Genomic DNA, 20,014 nt, shown 5'->3' on the forward strand with positions numbered 1-20,014 from the left:
GGGAACTGGGAGGGCGGGCCTGGGAGGACAGCCAGGCCAGGATCCGGGCTGTGTGTCCGCTCCTCTGCCGCTGCCGAGCCCCCTCCTGGTCCTCCTGCCCTCCTCCTTCCTGGCGGGCGGGTCCAGCTGTGTTCCATTAGCAGCCCTGGCTAATCCCCAGCCCCCTGGAACCTCCCCCTCCTCCCCCACCCGGAGTAGAGTGGCCGGCAGTCCCGCCAGTCCCGGCAGGCCCGTGTGCTGGGCAGCATTCAGCCCCAAGAGCTCAGCACCTAGGACACTGGGGACCCGAGGACAGCCAGAGGTGATCGAGGATTCCCCAGTGGGCCTGAGGAACCCAGGCCCTGCTTCCCCTGCTGGCTGCACTGGGCTGCCGGGATTACTCAGTGAGGCAGGGGCATCTCCAGCCACGGTAAGTAGGGGGTAGAGTGGGCTGCTTCTTGACTCTGGGTTGAAGGGCCCCTTCTGCCCTGACTTGCTGTGTGACCTGGGGCAAGTGGCTTTCCCTCTCTGGATCTCAGTTGCCTTCTCTGTAGGGGGATGAGCTCTAAACTCCGTCCCAGTTCTGACTCTGCTCCCAAATCTGTGCCTTTGTATTGGGGTGGGATCATCTCCTTGGAAGCTTCTTGCCTTCTATCCCTATAGCCTCCTGCTGTGGCTGAGGCCAGGGGAGTGAAGGCCAGAGATCAGGAGTGGGAAGGGGACACAAGCACATCAGTGTTCACGCCTCTACACGCACTCACATGTCTTGAACAGTTGGCAGTCCTTCCATTGACTGGCAGGAGGGGGAGGCCAGGATAGGGTTTGAGAGAGGGGATGTGCACACCACCAGAATGGGGAGGATGAATAAGGTGGGAGGACAGTTCTGCCCCAGGAAGAAGGGGGTTGGGGTCCTATCTCCAAATATATTGAGGTGAGGGGGTCCTTTCTGTTCTCATTCTTTATCCAGGGCTGAGGGAGGAGAAATAGAATTCCATTACAGCTGGAGGGAATGAGGTCAGACTTGCATAAGAACTTCCCAACAGGAAGGCCATTCATAGGCTAACTGTGTACACGTGTATATGTGCAAGCTGTTGTGTCTGGGTGTGTTGGTGAACATGGATCTCTGTCAGCATGCTTGTGTACAGGTAGGCTTGCATACACACGCTGGCTTGTATACATATACTATGTGTATATGTGCCTGTATATTCTGCATGTGTCATGCTGACACATGCATGACTCTGTGCGTGTGTGTGAGAGCTGCCTGTCTTAGGAGAGGCTGGATGATGTATGGCCCTGCTGGCTGGTTGCTGAGCCCGCATTGATTTATCTGGGTCCATCCATCCAGGGTTTAATAAAACTAAAAGATGAGCATCCATCAGCTCTGGAGGTTGGCAACAAGGTCCTGAGCCCCAGTGACCCGCTCTCCCGCCCACTGCACCCATGGGGGAAGCTTCCTTGGCACACATACAACCCTGTGATGCCTGCCAGGAGACTCAACCCAGTCGTCAGCCCCAACCTTGTAGGTGATTAGCAGGGTCTCCTGGCTGAGCTGGGTGCAGCTAGCCAGCTACCAGGCTAGTGTATACACATGCGGTGCACAGGTTGATGAAATATTGAAATACTTTTAAGTGTATTGGTAAATAGCCTCTGCCTCTCACTATCCCAGTTGACCTGGCCTTCTAGGACCCTCTAGGCCTCTCCTCGACCCAGCAGCTCTCCACCGGCACAGCCAGATGCCGCTTGGACTCTGCTCCAGCCAGCATTCTGCTCTGGCTGCTTGGTGTCCATGCCATACCGGTGGTTAAATATTTTGAATATCACCCTGGCCAAAATCATAGCCCAAAGCCTGTAGCTGGGCCTCTGAGAGGGACTGATGCCTCCTGTCACTCCAGACCAGTGCTTGGGCCCCGTGGGCTGGCTGCTACTTGCCCACATGTGGGATTGTGCTGTGTGAGCTCAGGAACCCACCGTCCTGGTTTCTGTGATTTTCAGGTGCTGCGGCTGTGGCTGACCTCTCTGACCCAGGATGTGGGCATCTTGGGCCCCTGGCCTGTGGCTGCTTGGTCTGTGGGCCACCTGCAGCCAAGGGGCAAATACAGGTGAGCTGACACATGAGGATCAGGGTGCCAAAGGCCTGTGACTGGCTCCCTGAGGTGCTAGGTACTGTGTAGCTATGTGACCATGTGCCTGGGACATGTGGGCATTTATAGGAGAGTCTGGGGTTGGGCTCAGAGTGGCCTGAGGTATTTGTAGATATGTGAGCCTGTGCGAGGTGAGCTAGAGTGTGTGTGTGTTTCTGCCTGCATATGTGTGTGTGTCTGGGCCTCTCTGTGGTTGCATCTGAGTTGCTCTGTGCATCTGGACATATTCCTGGGTCTGTGAGATAACAGCCGTCCTCCCTAATACATAAACCTACACTGCGCGCAGAGTGCTGGTAGGACCAGAGGGGTAGCGAAGAGCAGGCGGTGAGCTCTTTCTACAAAGAGAGCTGCATCCTGAAAGAGGTCCAGGCCCCTCCAATCCTTTTATTTTTTATTTTTTCCTCTATTGATTTTAGAGAGAGGAAGTGAGAGGGAGAGAGAGACAGAAACATCGATGAGAGAGAACATTGATTGGCCACCTCCTATATGCCGCCCACTGGGGATTGGGCCCATAACCTGGGCATGTGCCCTGACTGGGAATCCAACTGGCGACCTCGTGGTGCATGGGTCGATGCTCAACCACTGAGCTACACCGGCCAGACCCCTCCAATCTTTTTCAAGGTGGATACTCCATCCTCCAGCCAACATGCTCTTCCTTCTCCACGGCTAGCCCTGGATCTCAGATAAAGGGCCCGCCTTGAGGCCCAGACGCTGGATGAGACAGAGGGTGCAGATTTCCAAGGCCCAAAGCCAGAGGAAGTTGACCGGGCAACTTGCCCTGCCTTGCTGGGTGCCCTCTGGGCTCGGTAGCTTAGCCTCTTAATTGAGCAGAAACAGAACTCCTAGAACCCAAATCCAGCCGAAGAAGGCAGAAAAACCAAGGTGCTGATGCGGGTGGGTTATGCACCTGGGAGTTGTGTGTGTACATATGTGTTTTTGCATGTGTGCACATGTGCCTTACTCTCCTCTGTCTCACCGGGTCCCCTGGGGGATGGGGCAGAGAATTTCAACATCTGTAAGGAATCTGGGCCCATTGCCACAGGGTGAGTCACCCATTGCTGCTGCTGCCGAATACAGTGATAATCTTTCTGGTCAGACCTGGGGGAGGCAGAGTCCAGTGGAGTCATCGGGCCTAGGGATCCAGGATGTGTTCTTCCAGCCAGGCGGTCAGGGAGTCCAGGGCCCAGCGTCCAGGAGCTTTGTGCTATTGTCCCAGCTACCACATCTGTGCTGATGGGAAGGCCTTTGTGACTCTAGCCTCTATCTCTCCCAACACTTCTGCTCAGTCAGGCCTAGGGTGGAGGCAGGCCCATGGTGCCCACCTGTCCCTTCAGGGTTTTAGAAACCTGAATAAGCTATTTCCTTCTCCAGGAGGCTTTACCCCCTTAAGAGACCCAGTCTGGAGACCCAAGGACCTGGTGGTTCCCTTGAGCTTGTGGTCCCCCCCTCAGGCCCTCAGTCTCTTTGGGCTGTTTCACAAGACTGTGGTCCTGGTGAGAAGTCAATCTGTTGACTCAGACCTGTGTCTGGCCTGCTTTTCTGCTTTGGATGCGGGAAGTGGAATCCAAGCCATTGATGAGGACACTTGCACCAGCTGCATATGGCGTCCCTGGTGGTATGAGCACACGCAGCTCACACATGCACAGAGACACGCAGGCGCTGTCCATAGCACAAGTGTGCACGACCTGACAGTTCCTTAGCCCTGACGTGCTCTGCCTGCGGCTGGGGTGAATGTTCGGGAGGCAGCACCTGCGTGCATAGCCCCCCCCTGGGTTCTGGGGCTTCCCAGAGTTTCTTTCATTCTCTCTCTTGCTGGCTTGGACCCTGGCTTGAGATCTTGGGGGATTTGAGTTCTAAGAATTCTGGTCCTGCTCTGCTTTAAACTTACTTCGTAGCCTTGGGCCTGCCCAGTCTTTGGGCCTCAGTCTTCTCATCTGTATACTGGGGGTCCTCCTGGCTCCCAGGGTAGCCAGGGTCAGAAGGCAAGAGGTGATAGCTGGTCCGAGGCTTGGCCTGGCTGAGGTCCAGAGTGGGGACTCTAACCTCCTTCCCGGGATCCCCAGGAGCTCGCTGTGCAGCGACCTCAGCCTGAGCACGTGCCCCACTGCCAATTCTTCTTCCAGGTGAGCAGTGCCCACCTTCGCAGCAAGAAGGACTCAAGTTGGAACACAGAAGTGACTTATCGACCAATGTGACTGGTGAGTGCCCATCTCATCCCGCTGTCCCCCCTCAACCTTTTCCTGGAGTGGCCTGTACCCCTCTGCCCAGCTGAGCTCTGTACCTGTTTCTCCCCTGAAGGCTTCAACCTCATCCGCCGACTCAGCTTCATGAAGACATCTGCCATCAAGAAGATCCGCAACCCCAATGGGCCTCTCATCTTGCGACTGGGGGCGGTCCCGATCACCCAGCCCACACGGTAAAGGCCCCAGAGTGACTGCTGGGAGTCAGTACTGGTCTCAGCCACACTCAGCAGCAACTCTGGATGTTAAGGTGCTAAGCCTAGCGGCACCTACGGGTCATTTTTTCTCCCCCCCTGGTCTCTAGTCTGCGGGGTAGGCAGAGGAGGGGCTTGCAGGCCCACGCTCTGTCCCTCTCCTAGGCTGGGGACAGGTCTGCACGCTGTGGGTATCATGAGGACCCCAGGATGGGGGTGGGAACCTGGCGTGTGTGTGTGTGTAAAGTCCAAATTCCCGCAAGGCCCTGAATGCTCTGGCCCCTGCTTACCTCTCCAGTTCATCTCCCCAAATGTTCCTCTTTCTCTCTTGCTTCTCTAGTCCTATTGAACCTTTGTCATCTTTTTTCAGGGTCTCTCCTCCCACCGGCCTCCACAGCCCCACCCAGGTGCTCTCCCCAGGGCATCTGAATTCCTGAGAGGCACTGGCCACTATTGTAATGAGATGGTGGAATGGTCATTCTGGGATTCTTTGTTTATGGTCTGCTCCCTCCCTCCCTTGAAGGCCCCACGAGGGCAGGCACCTTCTCTGTGTCCCCACTGCTGTCATCTCAGCAGCCAGACCCACATCCGGCACATAGTAGGTCCTCCAGAAATGTCTCTAGAGTGAATGGTTGTATATAGGTGTGTGTCGGTTTGAGGTGTGGGCCTGCACATATCTGGTGTAGGTTCAACAGTCCCGAGGGCCCAGGGTGGGCAGTAGGTGGCATCTCCCCTGAGCTTCAAGACACCCTCCCTGCTCTGTCCCCAGACGAGTATTCCCTCGGGGCCTCCCCACTGAGTTCGCCCTGGTGCTGACGCTATTGCTGAAGAAACACACCCACCAGCACACGTGGTATTTGTTTCAAGTGACTGATGGAGATGGGTACCCACAGGTGAGCCCCACCCTCCACACACTGCTTTTGGGGCTGAGGGCAATACCAGTCCAGCCCAGCTTCTGTCCCACCTGGGGATTTTGGGGGCCTTCCTGCTCTGCCCCAGTGCCAACCCTGAGGCCACCCCCACCCCACCAGCATCTGTCTCGTTCTGTAAGGATATTCTGCTTCTCTGTGACCCCAGCCAGTGTTCTTTCCTTTCTGGGCCTCAATTTCCCCTCCTGTGAAATGAGCTTGAGGGCTCTTTGCCATGGTGTGGCCCTGGGGCTCTGATTCCCTGTCCTGTATCTTTCCCAATTCCACAGATTTCCCTGGAAGTCAACAGCCAAGAGCAGAGCCTAGAACTTCGGGCCCGGGGCCAGGATGGAGACTTTGTGTCCTGCATCTTCTCGGTGCCCCAGCTTTTTGACCTGCGCTGGCATAAGCTGCAACTGAGCGTGGCAGCACGCGTGGCCTCCGTGCATGTGGACTGCACCTCAGCCTCCTCTCAGCCTCTGGGGCCCCGGCGACCCATTCTGCCAGTGGGTCATGTCTTTCTGGGCTTGGATGCCGAGCATGCCAAGCCCGTCTCGGTGAGTGCCAGGCCGGGCTCTGGCCTCTGCTCCCACCTTCTGGGCGCCTGAGCGAGCTCCCTGGAATCTGTTTCTGACTAAGTCCTTCCCTTGCTCAGAATCCTGTCATGGCTCCTCATTGCCCTCCAGATGCAGCCTAAACATGTTCCCCCGGCCTCCAAGGCCTTTCCTGATCTGGTCCCTGTAAATGTGAGCAGCAGCCTCTTCCTTCACCTCTCTCCCTGCAGCTCTGCCCTGTTCGACCCCAGCCTGGCCGCCACCTGCGCTTTCACACCTCCCTGCCTTTGCCTATGCCGTTCCCTCCACCTGGAGCGCTTTTCCTCGCACACCCGTCTGTTGAATATCTACTGGTCCTTCAAGCCCAGCTTGAAAGGAGCCGCCTCTTCCCTGGTTCTCTGGGCCAAGGTGAACATTTCTCCCTCCTCTCCCTTTTCCTGCACGTGCCGTTTTTTTCCTTTTGGTGACGGCGACATTCTTGATGGTCTCCCAGACCAGACTAGAAACTCTCTGAGGTCAAATCCCAGGGTGGAGCCATCTCCGTGCCTCACTGGGGGCCAGGACACAGAGCTCCAATGAAGTGAAAGCGACTTGTGTGTCCCCTGCAGTTCGACCTTCAGCAGGCGCACATCTACTGTGACCCTGAGCTGGTGCTCGAGGAGGGCTGCTGCGAGATCTCGCCTGGAGGGGTGAGCGGCCTGGCCCTGTGCTGCTCGGGGAGGAGGGCCGGGGCACTGCCCAGGGGCACCGTGCGCTGGAGGTGGGCGAGCAGGAAGCGGATGCCTAGAGATCTTCGGATGAGTGGGGGAAGGAGGGGTCAGCCTTCTGTACTGAACCCAGCCCTTCTCCCATACTGGGCAGTGCCCTCCAGAGACCTCCAAGGCCCGCCGGGACACCCAGAGCAACGAGCTCATCGAGATCAATCCACAGACGGAGGGCAAAGTCTATACCCGCTGCTTCTGCCTGGAGGAACCTCAAAACAGCAAGGTGGGTGGGCAGGGTAGGCAGACATGGGCACAGGCAGGCAAAGTGAGACTGCCCATCACCCAGCTTGGCTGAGGTCTGCCAGGGTCCGTTGTACCTGGGGTAGGGAGGGCGCTGGAAGCCCTGCCTGTTTGCGTACCACTCCTATAGGATTCAGGGAGACAGACAGACAACCCCCTGGGTGACCCTGTACCTGCCTACCTGATGATACTGAGTCTAGCTCGGGTACTACCCAGACCTTCACTGATGCCACCCTAGACCCTTTTGGTGAGGGAAGGATGAGGCTTGTCACCAAAGGCAGTTTCTCCAGGACAGGGGTACCTGGGGTCAGAGGCCAGGCCACACTGCTTCCCTTGGGGCTTGCTCACTCTCCTGGGCCCAGCCCTGGCCAATGCCAGGCTGGTTCTGTGCCCAGCATTATGGCCAGCTGCCTTGCTCATTTGCAGGTTTTTTAGGGGTAGCAGGGAAGTCCAGTTCTTCTCTTAGCCCCATCCCCTGGCTGGGCAACCTCCCTGCCCACTGGGCATTGTGCCCAGCCTTTGGCTGCAGGAACACAGGATTTCATTGATTCATGGTCCTGTTTTCTCCGACATCACGTGGGTGGGGGAGGAGAAGGGGGGCCAGTGGGGTGTCAGGGTCCTGAACAGGCTCTTGATGCCCTGGGAGGTGCCAGATGTCCGGCTGAATGGGTACCTGGGGTCCATGCCTCTGCCCGAGTACCCCTTTCCAGTGTGGGACCCAGAACTGCCCCCTCCCTAAAAGTTCCCCTTTACTCTGTCTGCCTAGGTGGATGCCCATCTGACGGGAAGAATCAGCCAGAAGCCAGAAAGGGGAACAAAGGTAGACACTGTGGGTGGGGGGAGGAGCTCACGGCACCCTCAGCCTGCCCTCCATGCCCTCCAAACCCCTTGCATAAGAGACTCTACTCCCACGCCCTTCCCACCTGCCCCCACCTTGGACAGAGCTAAGATACTTAGGTGCTGGCCCTGAGAAGGAAGGATGAATGGTTGTGAGACAGACATAGTACCTGGCACTGCTGAGGGCACCTGCTCCTGGTGGTTCTTGGGCAGGGGTGTTAGAAGCAGTGCCTCATCCCCTCCTTTCCCTGCCCATCCCCGTGCCCTCCCTCCTCCCAGGCTCATCAGGAGACAGCCCCCGATGAGGTAAGCCTCCTATCTAGACTGGCAAAAAGAGCTCAGTTGAGGAGGTGCCATCATGAACCCTTTGGACAAGGCTGTGGGGCACTGGAGCCTGGGCATGGGGGTGTGGGGTGACTACACCCAGCAATGCTCCCAGCATTCCGTGGGGGCTCAGTGCTGGGCCCTGTGTGCTCACTGCCTCTCCTCTGAGGATGAGAGAGGGTTAGCCCTGGATACTTCTGCTGAGTTGGCAGCAAGTGGCTTGGGCATCATGGGGAGAGCCCAGACCTTGGCCATGGGACCCCAGATTATGGACCTTGTTCTGCTCCGACATGCTGTGTGACCCAGAGCCCACTGCTATTCCTCTCTGGGCTTCAGTTTCCTCATCTGAGAAATGGCTTGGCTCTGGGTAGGTGGGGATTAAGGGGCCCGGCTTGTTGGATAGGATTCCTAGCTTCATGCTCCCTCAGACTCCACCCAGAACATATATGATATTCTGTGTGCTTGGTGTGTGCATGGGGAGGGCTGGTCCTGGGTTCCCAGAAATGACCTCCTGGCCTGTTCTTCCCTTTCAGTGCCCACCCTGTGTCCACGGTACCCGGGGAAGCAATGTGAGTGGACAGAAGATGAGCAGGGTGGGGTGGACACTGGCTGGGAGTGGGCGTTGCTTAGAGGTTTGCTTGGCAGCTTTCTGGTTAAGGACAAGGGGTCTTTGTGCACTTTCACACCCCCTCCCTGCCCATCCCCCAGAGCTGGGCTTGCCCCCACCCCCCTCCTCACCCAGCCAGGGCTGCCTGGAAGGAAGCCTCACGCGCAGTGATCTGGCCAATGTACTGGGGTCCGGGGTGCAGTGGGGCCAAGGTGGGGCCAGGAGGATCCGGACCTTGGTTACTGATCTGAGCTTTGCACTGCCCGCAAGGACTCAGGTCTGCTCTGTGCCAGGGCTTCCCACAGCATCGTGGAGGACTAGGGACGGGGCAGGGCTGAGGGTGACACAGCCCAGCGCTGGCCCCCAAAACACATACTGGCTCGAGGCCTCCCCTCCTATTCGTCTCTAGCTGGCCCTGGCCCACCCTCCTTCTAGGGTCCAGAAGGACAAGGGAGAGGGACTCAGGGCAGGCCCAGCTGGTGCCCACCTGTGCCCCTTCTATCAGCAGCATGAGTCACCATTTCCCCCAGGCCTGGCATTCTGAGTTGACAAGCCACATTGGTCCACAAAGGCTACAACCCCAGCTCCCCTCAGCTCCAAGCCCCCTGACCTTGGGGGACATCGGGAAGTACCTCCTCTGCTGCCTGCCCCTGTTAGTCCCCCACCAAATCAGGTAAAGCGGATAGTCCCGGATATTCAGGGGTTACCATGGCAACCGAGCAGCCATGTTATCCTAGCAACTGAAGGAAGGATGGAGCCAGCCAAAGCCAGGCAGGTTTAGAGAGGGTAGGTTGGACCCCTCAGCCAGTTGGACAGCTTTAGGGTGGAGTCAGCCTGCTGGTTGCCCTGGGAGGCAGATCAGGGGCATGGTTGGTTCCCCCTGTTGGTCCTGCCACCATGCTGCATGACCCTGGCTAAATTGATTCTTCTCCCTCCCTGAGGTGTAATGCTCTCTCCTCTGTCCCCTCAGGTCACGATTGGTCCCTCTGGCCTCCAGGTGAGTTCCAGATAGAGGGCAGGACACTCCTGCCCTCTTCAGGGGTCCCAGCCCCTCCTACAGTATGTCACCCCATGGCTGTGCTTCTCTCGGGGCCACCTGAGCCTGTGTGTGTGGTGATTAGACACGTTTGTGTTGGAAGGAGTGGGGCTTGGTGTGCATAAGGACATTAACTGCCCCTTCGGACGCCCGCTTGCTGCACAGCAGGCCCGGGCCACACATGTACCTGTACAGCTGTGACTTTCCTGACCGCCTCGAGCATCCTGTGGGGCGGGTACTGTCATTTCACTTCAGGGCAAATCGAGACCCGCCTACCCGTGCGCGTGACCGGGCGTGTCGGAGTGACTGTGTGTGCGGGTGGCCACATGCATCTCGACACATGTTTGCACACAGTGGTGTTGAGGGCTGGCTCCTTATCCTGTGGCCTGGTAGGACCACAGAGCTGTGAGTGTGCTAATGTGAGCTTGTGCACTTGTGTGCCTGTGGGTTTGTAATAATTCTTGGGGGTACCTTCCTGTGAGTGGGGACTGACTGCCAGCCTCTATACCAAACACTCTACCTGCGGCATCACACCTTGAGGTAGCTGCTGACACGTACCCCATTGTATTGATGGAGAAACTGAGGCTCAATGGGGTCACATGCCTTGAGTCAGAGTAAAGCAGCAGGAGCAGGTTTTGAACTCAGGCAGCCATTGTGCATTTCCGCTGTTCCACGTGTGTCCCTGCGTGTGTCCCTGTGCCTCTGGGTGTGCTGCGTGTGAGTTAGTGTGCTTGGATAGGGTGTGGGGGGAGAGATTCCCTCTGCGTGAGGTTATAGATTTGCCAGATATAGGTTTTGGCCTGGGACGGCCATGTGGTTGAACGCATATGGAATCCATGTGCTGTGTGCGTGGTGGGGTTGGGTGGGGCTGTGCTCATTTACACACCCACGCGGGGGTGGACGGCTGAAGACCAGATTGAGGAGGCTCCCACGTGCCCCTTCTGGTCCCAGCACCCGTTTTGGTCTCGTTCACAGGGAGGGAAAGGTGAGCGGGGCCTGCCTGGCCCGTCAGGCCCCAAGGGAGAGAAGGGAGCCCGGGTAAGTGCCCCAGCAGGACCCTTCCCAGCTGCGCCCTGGGGGTGGGCTGGGATGTGAGCCACCATCCCATCGTCTCAGCTGGAAAACTGCAGTCTGGCCCAAAGGAGGGATGAGGGCCAGGATCTTTCTAGGGTTAGTGTGGAAATTATTTTCTAGGGGCACCTAGAACTGGGATTTCTGGGCCCACCCTCTTCAAAACAGGTCTGGGGAGACTCCCCTAAGAGGCCCCACCCCTGATACCTTGCTCCCTACCCCCAGGGCAATGACTGTGTCCGAATCTCTCCGGATGCACCGCTCCAGGTAAGGCCCGGAGGTGAGGCCTGCTTTAGGGCCAGTATGGGGTCCGCCCTGGGGAAGGGGCTGTACCCTTGGAAGCTCTTGGGGTAACCCTGAGCCCCTCTCAACACCTTATCTCTCTGCTCAGTGTTCAGAAGGCCCAAAGGGAGAGAAGGGGGAGTCAGGATCCTTGGTGAGTGAGAGACAGGGATAGGGCAGGGGCAGTGGGGTCCTGGCCACCCAGCCTTTCTCTCCTTTATCACCCCTTCTTTTGTGTCCCCCAACTCATCTCAGGGACCCTCAGGACTCCCAGGCTCCACTGGCCAGAAGGTAATGGGCCTGGATTTGGAGGGGTGGGTTTCAGAGAGGTCTGTGGGCCCTGTAGTCATGAGGAGGGAGGTGACATTGGGCACAGAGTTGGCAGTACCCTCCAACACTGCCAGTCATTCCACCATGTCTGAATTCCCACCAGACCTGGAGGGAAATGCCAGAGCCCCAGAGTGAGTGATCTGGCTGGTTTGGGAGTTCTTCCTGTTGTCTATCCTCCTGTGGTGACTGAAGCCTTTTAATCTCAGGGGGGTCCAGGAGGGAGTTGTCTCTCCCCAGATGGAGCTGCCCTGGTACTTCCAGGCCCTTCCCTAAGCCCCGGTCACTTTGTCTCTACCTTCTCCAGGGCCAGAAAGGAGAGAAGGGAGACGGAGGCATCAAGGGCTCTATAGGAAAGCCAGGCCGTGATGTACGTATGGGCTCCTCCCCAGCACGATCCTTGGTCCCTCAGCATGGGGTTTGGAATGCTGGGATTGGACGCTCAGAGACCTGGGAGGGGCGCTCTGCCCTAGGAGTCACAGCAAGGAGGGGCCTCTTGACGCCCAGCCTAAGCCCCTGAGCTCTAGTGCCCTGAGGTTGACACTTGATGACTGTGGGGCACTGGATGGAGTATGGCTTTGGGGAGGGACAGTGGGGTGGGCAGTGGGTCTGTACCCATTCCCGTGGGGGCTGCAGCCCTGGGGAGGTGCCAAGCCCTGGCTGTTCTTACACCCACCTACAGGGCCGGCCAGGAGAGATTTGTGTCATGGGGCCCAAAGGACAGAAGGTGAGCTGTGGGTGTCTGTGGGGTGGAGAGTGGGTGCTGGGCTGAGGCGCAGCTCTCTCACACCCACGTCATGTCTGACCAGGGAGACCCTGGCTTTGTCGGGCCTGAGGGGCTGGCAGGAGAGCCCGGGCCACCTGGCCTACCCGGGCTCCCTGGCATAGGACTTCCTGGGTCCCCGGTAAGTGCCCCTTGCCCATCCTGCTGTTCTTTCTTCAGAGACCCTTCTCCTGCCTGGCCAGGGGTCCGGAGACAGGCGCAGGGTCCTGGTTGGGGGAAGGGGCTAGAGCAGATCTCTCTGTAATGCAAGGCCCCTGGCACGCCTCTGCCTGACACTGCTTCTGTCCTCAGGGGGACCCGGGTGGCCCACCAGGCCCCAAAGGAGACAAGGTAAGCACAGGCTAGAGCATGGGCACGTGGGGGAGGAGAGAGAGGAATGGCCCTGGGGGCAGCCCGGGTGATGGGCCGAGTTGGGGGAAGGGGCCAGGCACCCACCGCGGAGCTGGGCTCTCCGCTCAGCGCTTGCTGATGGCTGAGGAGGGAGCCTTGGCCTGGGTTCCCGGCGAAGGGCAGGGCAGGCCTGTCTAGTAATGACCAGAGTGGCCTTAACTAGAGGGCCCACGCTCATTTTAAGGCCTCGTGCCTTAATAAGCAGAAAGCCCTGGAAATGTGTTCCTGCTGTGTTTCTCTTTCCAACCTACTACCCTGGGGGAGGGTGCGCAGGGGCCTCATGTTCTCTCTTCCTTTGCAACCAGAAGAACTTGCATGAGACAGACATGGAAGACAGGCAACAGGGAGGGAGTCTGCTGACCACACAGACCAAGAGGAGCAGGGAGCTTTGGCAGAGAGGGGACTGCATGGGGGAGGGGCGAATGGGCTGAGGTCACAGCCCCCTCCTTAACCCTTCTGACTACAGGGCAGCTCTGGGGTGCCTGGAAAGGAAGGTCCTGGCGGGAAACCTGTGAGTGACCCCAGTTCGGTGGGGGTGGGGGGCCGTTGCCCACCATGACCAAGTCTGCTCTACCAAGGCTTCCAGGGACGGGGGCCCAGGTCCTCGGGCCCTCCCTTGATGCACCAGTCCCTTTGGCCTGGCACTAATGCCCACTGCTTCTCCTACAGGGGAAGCCAGGGGTGCCAGGGCTGAAGGGAGAGAAGGTGAGTCCCCAGCCAGGTTGCCCCAGGTTGGGGTGGGAATGGGAGCCCCTCTCTGGAGGTGATACTAAACATCAAGGGCCTGGTGACCAAGGGTGCTGACCTTCCTTGGGGGACCCTGATCCCTTCTTTTGTAACTAGTGTGTGTGTGTGTGTGTGTGTGTGTGTGTGTGTGTGGTTGCCAAATATAGAGCCTGGCCAGGGAGTCACACAGCTGGGTTCAAGTCCCGCCTCAGCCACACATGATTTATGGCCGTGGCAAGTTTCCACATCTATAAACGGGGCACAATGCTTTCTGGTTGTGAAGCTGTAGTTTTGTGATGCTCAGGAATCCTTAGTTGAATGAATGGAAAGTTGGACAGTGTTCCTGCTGTCCACTTGATGCTAGGGCTAGGGTGCTGGCCCACTCAAGGTCCAGAGCTCCTTGTCTTCCTCTGGGTCTCAGTCCCACCTTGTCCACTTATGGCCTCTCCCTTCTGCAGGGTGACCCCTGTGAAGTGTGCCCAACGCTACCTGAAGGGTTCCAGAACTTCGTGGGGCTCCCTGGAAAGCCAGGGCCCAAGGGGGAACCAGGTGATCCTGCATCAACCAGGGTGAGTGCCTAGGGTGGCCATGGAGGAATTCCACAAAAACTTGGGGGCACGATCATAGAGTGGAATTGGGCAGAGAGACTGGGTACTTCTCATGGCCATAGAGAGATTGTGGGCAGAGTGTCTATGCGCTTAGCTCCTTGGATAGGGGCTGAACCATAGAGTTTAGAGCTGGACTAGAAGGCCACCCCAGGTCTCCATGGCAACCTTCCAGCTTCCTGAGGAACTGCTAAAATGCCTTTTGGGCAAGCTGGTGTGGAGCCAACCCTTATAGTGAGCAAGGCTGTGCCCTCCGGGGATTGGGTGTTGGCTAGGGGTGGTGGAAAGGAGTGCACAGGGCTGGGTGAGGGTTTGGGCCTGGACTCCCCACCCCACTCCCTCACAGACTGTTTTTTTTAGGAGGGCCTGGGAGTTGGACAAAAAGGTGATCGGGTATGTATAGGAACTTTTCTGGTGGGATAGCTTATTTTGGCTTCATTTTCTTCATCTGTTACATGTTTAATGAGCCCTGGCTCTGGGGTGCTGCTGACCTTAGACCCCCTAGAACCCTTGGATGTTTGTAGTGCTTGTGGTACGTGACATTGCTGTCCTCATATGTGGCTAGGAAGTTGCCCAGTCTCAGTCCCTAAACCTTTTCTACCTGCAGGGAGACCCTGGCATCCAAGGCCTCAAAGGAGAGAAGGTAAGGAAACCCTAGACACCTGGCCGACCCCATCTGACTATTGGGAGCCTTTTGATCCCTTCCTTCCTTCTTCAGGGGGAGTCCTGCTTGTCCTGCAGCCCAGCTGTGGAGAGCCAGCATTTGGAGCCTTTTACAGGGGCCAAAGGAGTCATAGTAGGCCCCCATGGCTTCGGTTTGCCTGGCCTTCCGGTGAGTGACTGCTTCCTCCTGGCCCAGCCCAGTCCAGCCCATCCTTGCTACACAGTAGTCTCCCTGGCTCCCTAGGCCCCTGCATCTCAAGGCAGAGGTCAGGAGGGAGGCCCTGAGGCAGGGGTCCCAGGCCTGGTCCCTCCTTTATTCCTGCACAGCCCCAGGTTACTTGCCCCTGGAATTTCCTCTTAGAACCTCTGAGTCCCCAGCTGTATAACAGAAATAACTGTCTAGCTAACTGCAGGGCTGTGGGATTTGTAATTCTGAGCTGGCCTTTCTTTTTCTGGGTGGACACTGGGACCCACAGAGTCTTGGAGGGGTGGGAATGGGGAGATGCTGTGACTATAACTTGATTGTTTTTCAGGGGAAAGTTGGGGCTCCGGGTCCAACAGGGCTGAAAGGAGAGAAGGTGAGACCTGGGTTGGATGTCAGGGGCACCTGGGCTTCTAGCAGGGAGACGGGGGAGGGCCCTGGGCTAGGAATAGGGACCACATAGAGAAGAGATCAAATGGTACATTCAGAATGAAATAAATTCATCAGTGTTCTGCAAACTGGAGTCAAAGAATTTATATATATATATATATATACATATATATATATATATACACACATACACACACATATATATACACACATATATACATATATATAATTATTAGTATTTCTTTATTGAATTTAGAGAGAGAGGAAGGGAGAGATAGATAGAAACATTGATGAGCGAGAACATTGATTGGCTGCCTCCTTCCTGCCCCCCGACTGGGGATCGGGCCCACAACCTGGGCATGTGCCCTGACCGGGAATCGAACCAGAGACCTCTTGGTGCATGGGTCGACACTCAACCACTGAACCACAATGGCGGGGCAATGTTGTATTTTTTATTTATTTATAATCTAAAACAATAAAATACATTTAAGATGGCTTTATAATAATATAAATACTTTTTTATTACTTATTATGTGCAGGGCACTGTGCCATGTGATTGTACATATATTAACTTGCTTCCCCCTTCCCCAACCTTATCGGGTAGAGGTTCCATTATTCCCATTTTACAGATGAGAAAATGGAGGCACAGAAAGGTCAAGTAAATTGCCCAAAGTCACATGGGTGTTTATGTGCAGAAGTAGGATTCGAGCCCAGGAAGTCTGGCTCCAGAGTCTGTAATCTTCACCTCTTGGCTGGGCGTCTCGATTTCAGTGCCCATGTTAACATTTGATGGTTGAACTGGAGACAAATCCCAGCCCTGAACTTACAGTGCAGCATGACTCATTGGGGTTCTGTGAGTGTACGAGTGTTCAAGTGTGAGAAACACTGAAATGTATGTTCAGACTTGGCTCTGCCAAGCAAACTACCCCTGCCATCTCCCAAATAGAGCTTTGCACTCCTGTTTGACCTGATGCTCTCTGCTTTGATCGCAGGGTGACTTTGGGGAGTCAGGGCCAGCTGGCAGTTCGGTAAGTGTGCCGAGACAGCAGCAGGTCTGGGAAAAGACAAGGTGGGAGGTGCTGCCCACTGGTGGGGAGACAGCAGGCCTGGACGGTGCCTCAGCAGATGCTGGGCATCACTCCTGGTTTTTTATCACGTAGGGGCCACCAGGGCCGGTGGGACCTGCAGGCATCAAAGGGGAAAAGGTGAGTACGGGAACATTCCGCACCCTGCAGCCCGGTTGAACTTCCCAAGTGCATACTCATCATGCTCCGCTTCAAACTCTCCGAGGCTCCCCAGCGTCTGGGGGTCACAGCTGACCCCTTAGCATGGTGTTCAATACCCCTGATGGCTTGGTCCCCACCTTTGCTTCTCATCTGTTCTTTCACAACCTCCCCTGAGATATCCCTTGCCCAGCAGAGGTGCCATGTCAGGCCTGGCTACATTCCCCAGATTCCAAGCCTGGCCTGGGGCCCCCAACCTGTGTCCTTGCTTGGCAGGGGGAGCCTTGTGAGCCATGTCCAGCTCTGTCCAAGCCTCAGAATGGGGACAGCCTCATGGTGGCCTTGCCTGGCCCTCCTGGAGTAAAGGGAGAGCCTGGGCCTCCAGGCTTTGGCCTGCCAGGAAAACAGGTAAGCTCCAGGGCCTCTGAGGGGGGGATGCAGACGGCTCAAGAGAGGTGAGGGACGCCGCCCCGGTCTCTTGGCTCCCCAGGCAGCGGGGAGTAGGTGTGAGTGCGTGGAGGGGTCCATGCCTTTGTCCCCAGAGAAAGCTGTCCTGACAGGACTCGGCCCTCATCCCAGGACACAGCATGATAGGATGTGCAGAGAGAATACCAACCTGGGACCGGACAGACCTGGGTTCGGAGTCCAGGTCTGCCTTTTACTAGCTTAGGCTTGAGCGGGTTCCGCTTCCTCTCTGTGCCTGTTTGCTGCGCCTGGTGGTGTAAAGTCCATGAATGCTGTGCGTGAAGCACTTGTCAGCACGTAATCGGGGTTCAGCAAATGGTAGCACTGTGGTGATTATCACTGTTACTGCTTCACCGATGACAGCAGACACTGACGGTATACACAATGTGCCGTGCACTGCGTCACGTATGCTAGCTCATCCAGTCTCACGGGACCCTACAGGGCAGAAGCCTATGCTATTTTAGCATCCCCATTTGACAGATGAGGAGACCGAGGTACAGAGAGGTTAAATGACTTGCGCAGGGTCACCCAGGCAGGAGTCTGGCTCGAGTCCTTTCTCTTCATCTCAACAGTATCTGAGAGCAGAGATTTGAGCCTGTTCTGTATGTATGTTGCATTTCCTGGGTCTAACACAGTGGCATCCACTTAGGGGTGCCCGGTAGAGTGAGTGGGTGCTGAAAATGCTTTCTCCTCAGGGCAAGGCCGGAGAGCGTGGATTGAAGGGGCAGAAGGTGAGAAGGCCTCGGTGGGCATGGGTGGGCACCACCTCTTCTCAGATGCCCCTCCGCCTTCTGTTCCTGATTGTCCTGTGCCCACTCTCTGCTCCCTGCCAGCCCCAGACCCAGCGAAGGGCTCTGAGTACCTGCGGGTCCCGAATGGGCAGCCTGCCCCGAGCTGCGGCACCTCTGCCCTCCTTGATCCCTACTCTTACAGGGCGATGCAGGGAATCCTGGAGATCCTGGAATGCCAGGCACCTCGGGGCAGCCGGGACTGTCGGGAGAGCCTGGGGTCCGGGGCCCCGTGGGCCCAAAAGGAGAAAAGGTCAGTCAGGCAGGGGTCGGTTTGTTTCGTGAACAAAAGGAAATCAGGCGGAGAGTCAGGAGGGGAAGCCTGGGGTCGGGCTGTGAGCTTCTGGGGTGCAGGAGCACTGGGCGGTGGTGCCTCTGCTCTTCTCTGAGGCCGAGAGAAGGCCCAGGGGTGTCAGGTGCCTGTTTTGATTTCCCAGGCTGAGGGGGGGCAGTGGAGGGGCAGAGCTCTCAGAGGGGCACAAGGACCCCCTTTCTCATGCCTCCTGCTGGCCCTGCTGCCAGCCTTGGCTCACCCACTCCTGGCTGTGCCTGTCTCCTGTAGGGTGACGGCTGCACCGCCTGCCCCAGCCTGCAGGGAGCGCTGACCGGCGTGGCGGGACTGCCTGGGAAGCCAGGCCCCAGAGGAGAGCCAGGCCCCGAAGGCGTGGGTCAGCCTGGGAAACCGGTGAGTTCGGGCTGCCTGCCCTTTGGTCCTTTCCTGCCTGGGCCTCCCCTCTCTCCCTCTTCCCCTGTGGGACACATGGGCCACCTGTGTCTTTTAGGGCCAGCCTGGTCTACCAGGAGTTCAAGGGCCCCCAGGACTGAAGGGCATACAGGTAGGTGTGAGTCTGGGGGACCTGAGCTACAGGTATGTGTGGGCGAAAGTGGGGGTGAGGACATACCGGGGGGCAGTGGGCCTGGAGGGGGAATGAAGATCAGTGTAGAGCAGCAAGAAGGCAGAGGAGGTTAAGGAAGAGGGGCTGGGGAAGAGGTCAAGGGTGAGTGGGGGTCTCAAGCCAAGAAATGTCCTTCTGCGTCTTCAGGGAGAGCCTGGGCCTCCGGGAATGAGAGTCCAGGGGCCCCAGGTGAGTCCTCAACCTTACCTTTGCCTGCCTGCCACCCCCCACCCCAGCAACACTTCCACTAGCCAGCTGTCCTCTCCCATCCGCCCTGAAACCCGGAGCGCTGCCCTCCCCACAGTGCTCAGGGCACAGCTCGGGGGCGGAGTCGTGCAGCAGCCTGCGCCCGGCTTCTGTCCGGCACCTTGGCTTTGACCCTGCCTCTCTGACCCTCAGAGTCTCCTTGGGGTGCTCTCCTGAGGCCTGGCAGACAGCTCACCCCAGACCGGGTCTGCCAATGGGGGGGTTGGCTTGGGCTGGTGTGGCCCAGTCTGCCTTTTCTGACTTGCAGGGGGAACCCGGACCCCAGGGTTTGCCTGGCATTCAGGTATGTCTGCCGTGGGTCGGAGGAAGCTGACGGGAAGAGGTCACTCTAGGATAAGGGACAACTAACAGTGACTCCATCTGCAGGGGTTTCCGGGACCTCGAGGACCACCTGGCCCTGCTGGAGAGAAGGGTACCAAGGTGAGCCTCTGCCTCCTCGGGCACTAGGCCTGCAGTGCTTTGGCATCCCCTGGCAGCAGGCACATAGGAACTGTGATGCCCATCGGAGAGCTGCCCAAGACCTGGTCTGATGCATCTCACCGCCTGGATTGCCCTGTAACCTTTACCCTCTCTTCTGCAGGGATCTCCGGGGTTGAAAGGAGCCATTGGAGCCATGGGACCTCCTGGTGCCAGTGTCTCTGGGCCTCCGGTAAGGGTCCTCTCTGTGCTCCGCGCTGGGCGTGTTTCTGGGACCAAGGGTGTTGCTGCTGGGAAGAGGACACAGGGCTGACTCTGCCCATCCAGCAGCATGGGGGATGGGAGCGGAGAGGCTCGGCTCGGCCCCGCCTTGGAGAAGGCAGACCACGCTGTTTGCGGGGAGCACCTGAACACCAACGATACTGATCACCACTATTTTGTGAGCAGTGACTGTGCTGAGGTCCCATGCTAAGCTCTAAACAAATAGCGATTCACGTAATCCTCACAACGGCTCCGTAAGGTAATGGCTGTTGCTGTCCCCATTTCACGGCTAAGGAAACTGAAGGCCAGAGAGTGAGGAGGCAGAGCCAGGACCTGAACCCAGTTCTGTCTGACTCGAAGCCCCTATATTACCCCCACCCCCACTTTAAGCCTTGGAGTCACTAGGGATCGTCTAAAGCAGTCCTACCCAATG

General features: G+C 57.4%; 1 protein-coding gene across 1 annotated transcript in view; it reads left to right on the plus strand.

The window, feature by feature from the left end:
- Positions 1-217: 217 nt before the first annotated feature.
- COL16A1 (collagen type XVI alpha 1 chain) overlaps positions 218-20,014 on the plus strand; it is a 48,615-nt gene continuing 28,818 nt past the window's right edge. The window contains exons 1-38 of the mRNA XM_036257185.1: positions 218-409; positions 1,972-2,078; positions 4,244-4,318; positions 4,419-4,536; positions 5,324-5,447; positions 5,753-6,019; positions 6,625-6,705; positions 6,878-7,003; positions 7,787-7,840; positions 8,137-8,163; positions 8,715-8,750; positions 9,759-9,785; positions 10,800-10,862; positions 11,121-11,162; positions 11,287-11,331; positions 11,433-11,468; positions 11,812-11,874; positions 12,187-12,231; positions 12,314-12,409; positions 12,580-12,618; positions 13,145-13,189; positions 13,348-13,383; positions 13,863-13,973; positions 14,370-14,402; positions 14,617-14,652; positions 14,728-14,841; positions 15,206-15,250; positions 16,257-16,292; positions 16,425-16,469; positions 16,764-16,895; positions 17,648-17,683; positions 17,886-17,993; positions 18,303-18,425; positions 18,523-18,576; positions 18,784-18,825; positions 19,151-19,186; positions 19,270-19,323; positions 19,484-19,552. Coding sequence (XP_036113078.1) covers positions 2,006-2,078; positions 4,244-4,318; positions 4,419-4,536; positions 5,324-5,447; positions 5,753-6,019; positions 6,625-6,705; positions 6,878-7,003; positions 7,787-7,840; positions 8,137-8,163; positions 8,715-8,750; positions 9,759-9,785; positions 10,800-10,862; positions 11,121-11,162; positions 11,287-11,331; positions 11,433-11,468; positions 11,812-11,874; positions 12,187-12,231; positions 12,314-12,409; positions 12,580-12,618; positions 13,145-13,189; positions 13,348-13,383; positions 13,863-13,973; positions 14,370-14,402; positions 14,617-14,652; positions 14,728-14,841; positions 15,206-15,250; positions 16,257-16,292; positions 16,425-16,469; positions 16,764-16,895; positions 17,648-17,683; positions 17,886-17,993; positions 18,303-18,425; positions 18,523-18,576; positions 18,784-18,825; positions 19,151-19,186; positions 19,270-19,323; positions 19,484-19,552 — 2,592 coding nt within the window. The 5' untranslated portion in view covers positions 218-409; positions 1,972-2,005. The remainder of the gene's footprint in view (positions 410-1,971; positions 2,079-4,243; positions 4,319-4,418; positions 4,537-5,323; positions 5,448-5,752; positions 6,020-6,624; positions 6,706-6,877; positions 7,004-7,786; positions 7,841-8,136; positions 8,164-8,714; positions 8,751-9,758; positions 9,786-10,799; positions 10,863-11,120; positions 11,163-11,286; positions 11,332-11,432; positions 11,469-11,811; positions 11,875-12,186; positions 12,232-12,313; positions 12,410-12,579; positions 12,619-13,144; positions 13,190-13,347; positions 13,384-13,862; positions 13,974-14,369; positions 14,403-14,616; positions 14,653-14,727; positions 14,842-15,205; positions 15,251-16,256; positions 16,293-16,424; positions 16,470-16,763; positions 16,896-17,647; positions 17,684-17,885; positions 17,994-18,302; positions 18,426-18,522; positions 18,577-18,783; positions 18,826-19,150; positions 19,187-19,269; positions 19,324-19,483; positions 19,553-20,014) is intronic.

Source organism: Molossus molossus, unplaced genomic scaffold (assembly GCF_014108415.1).
Source record: "Molossus molossus isolate mMolMol1 unplaced genomic scaffold, mMolMol1.p scaffold_m16_p_12, whole genome shotgun sequence".
Lineage (NCBI taxonomy): Eukaryota > Metazoa > Chordata > Mammalia > Chiroptera > Molossidae > Molossus > Molossus molossus.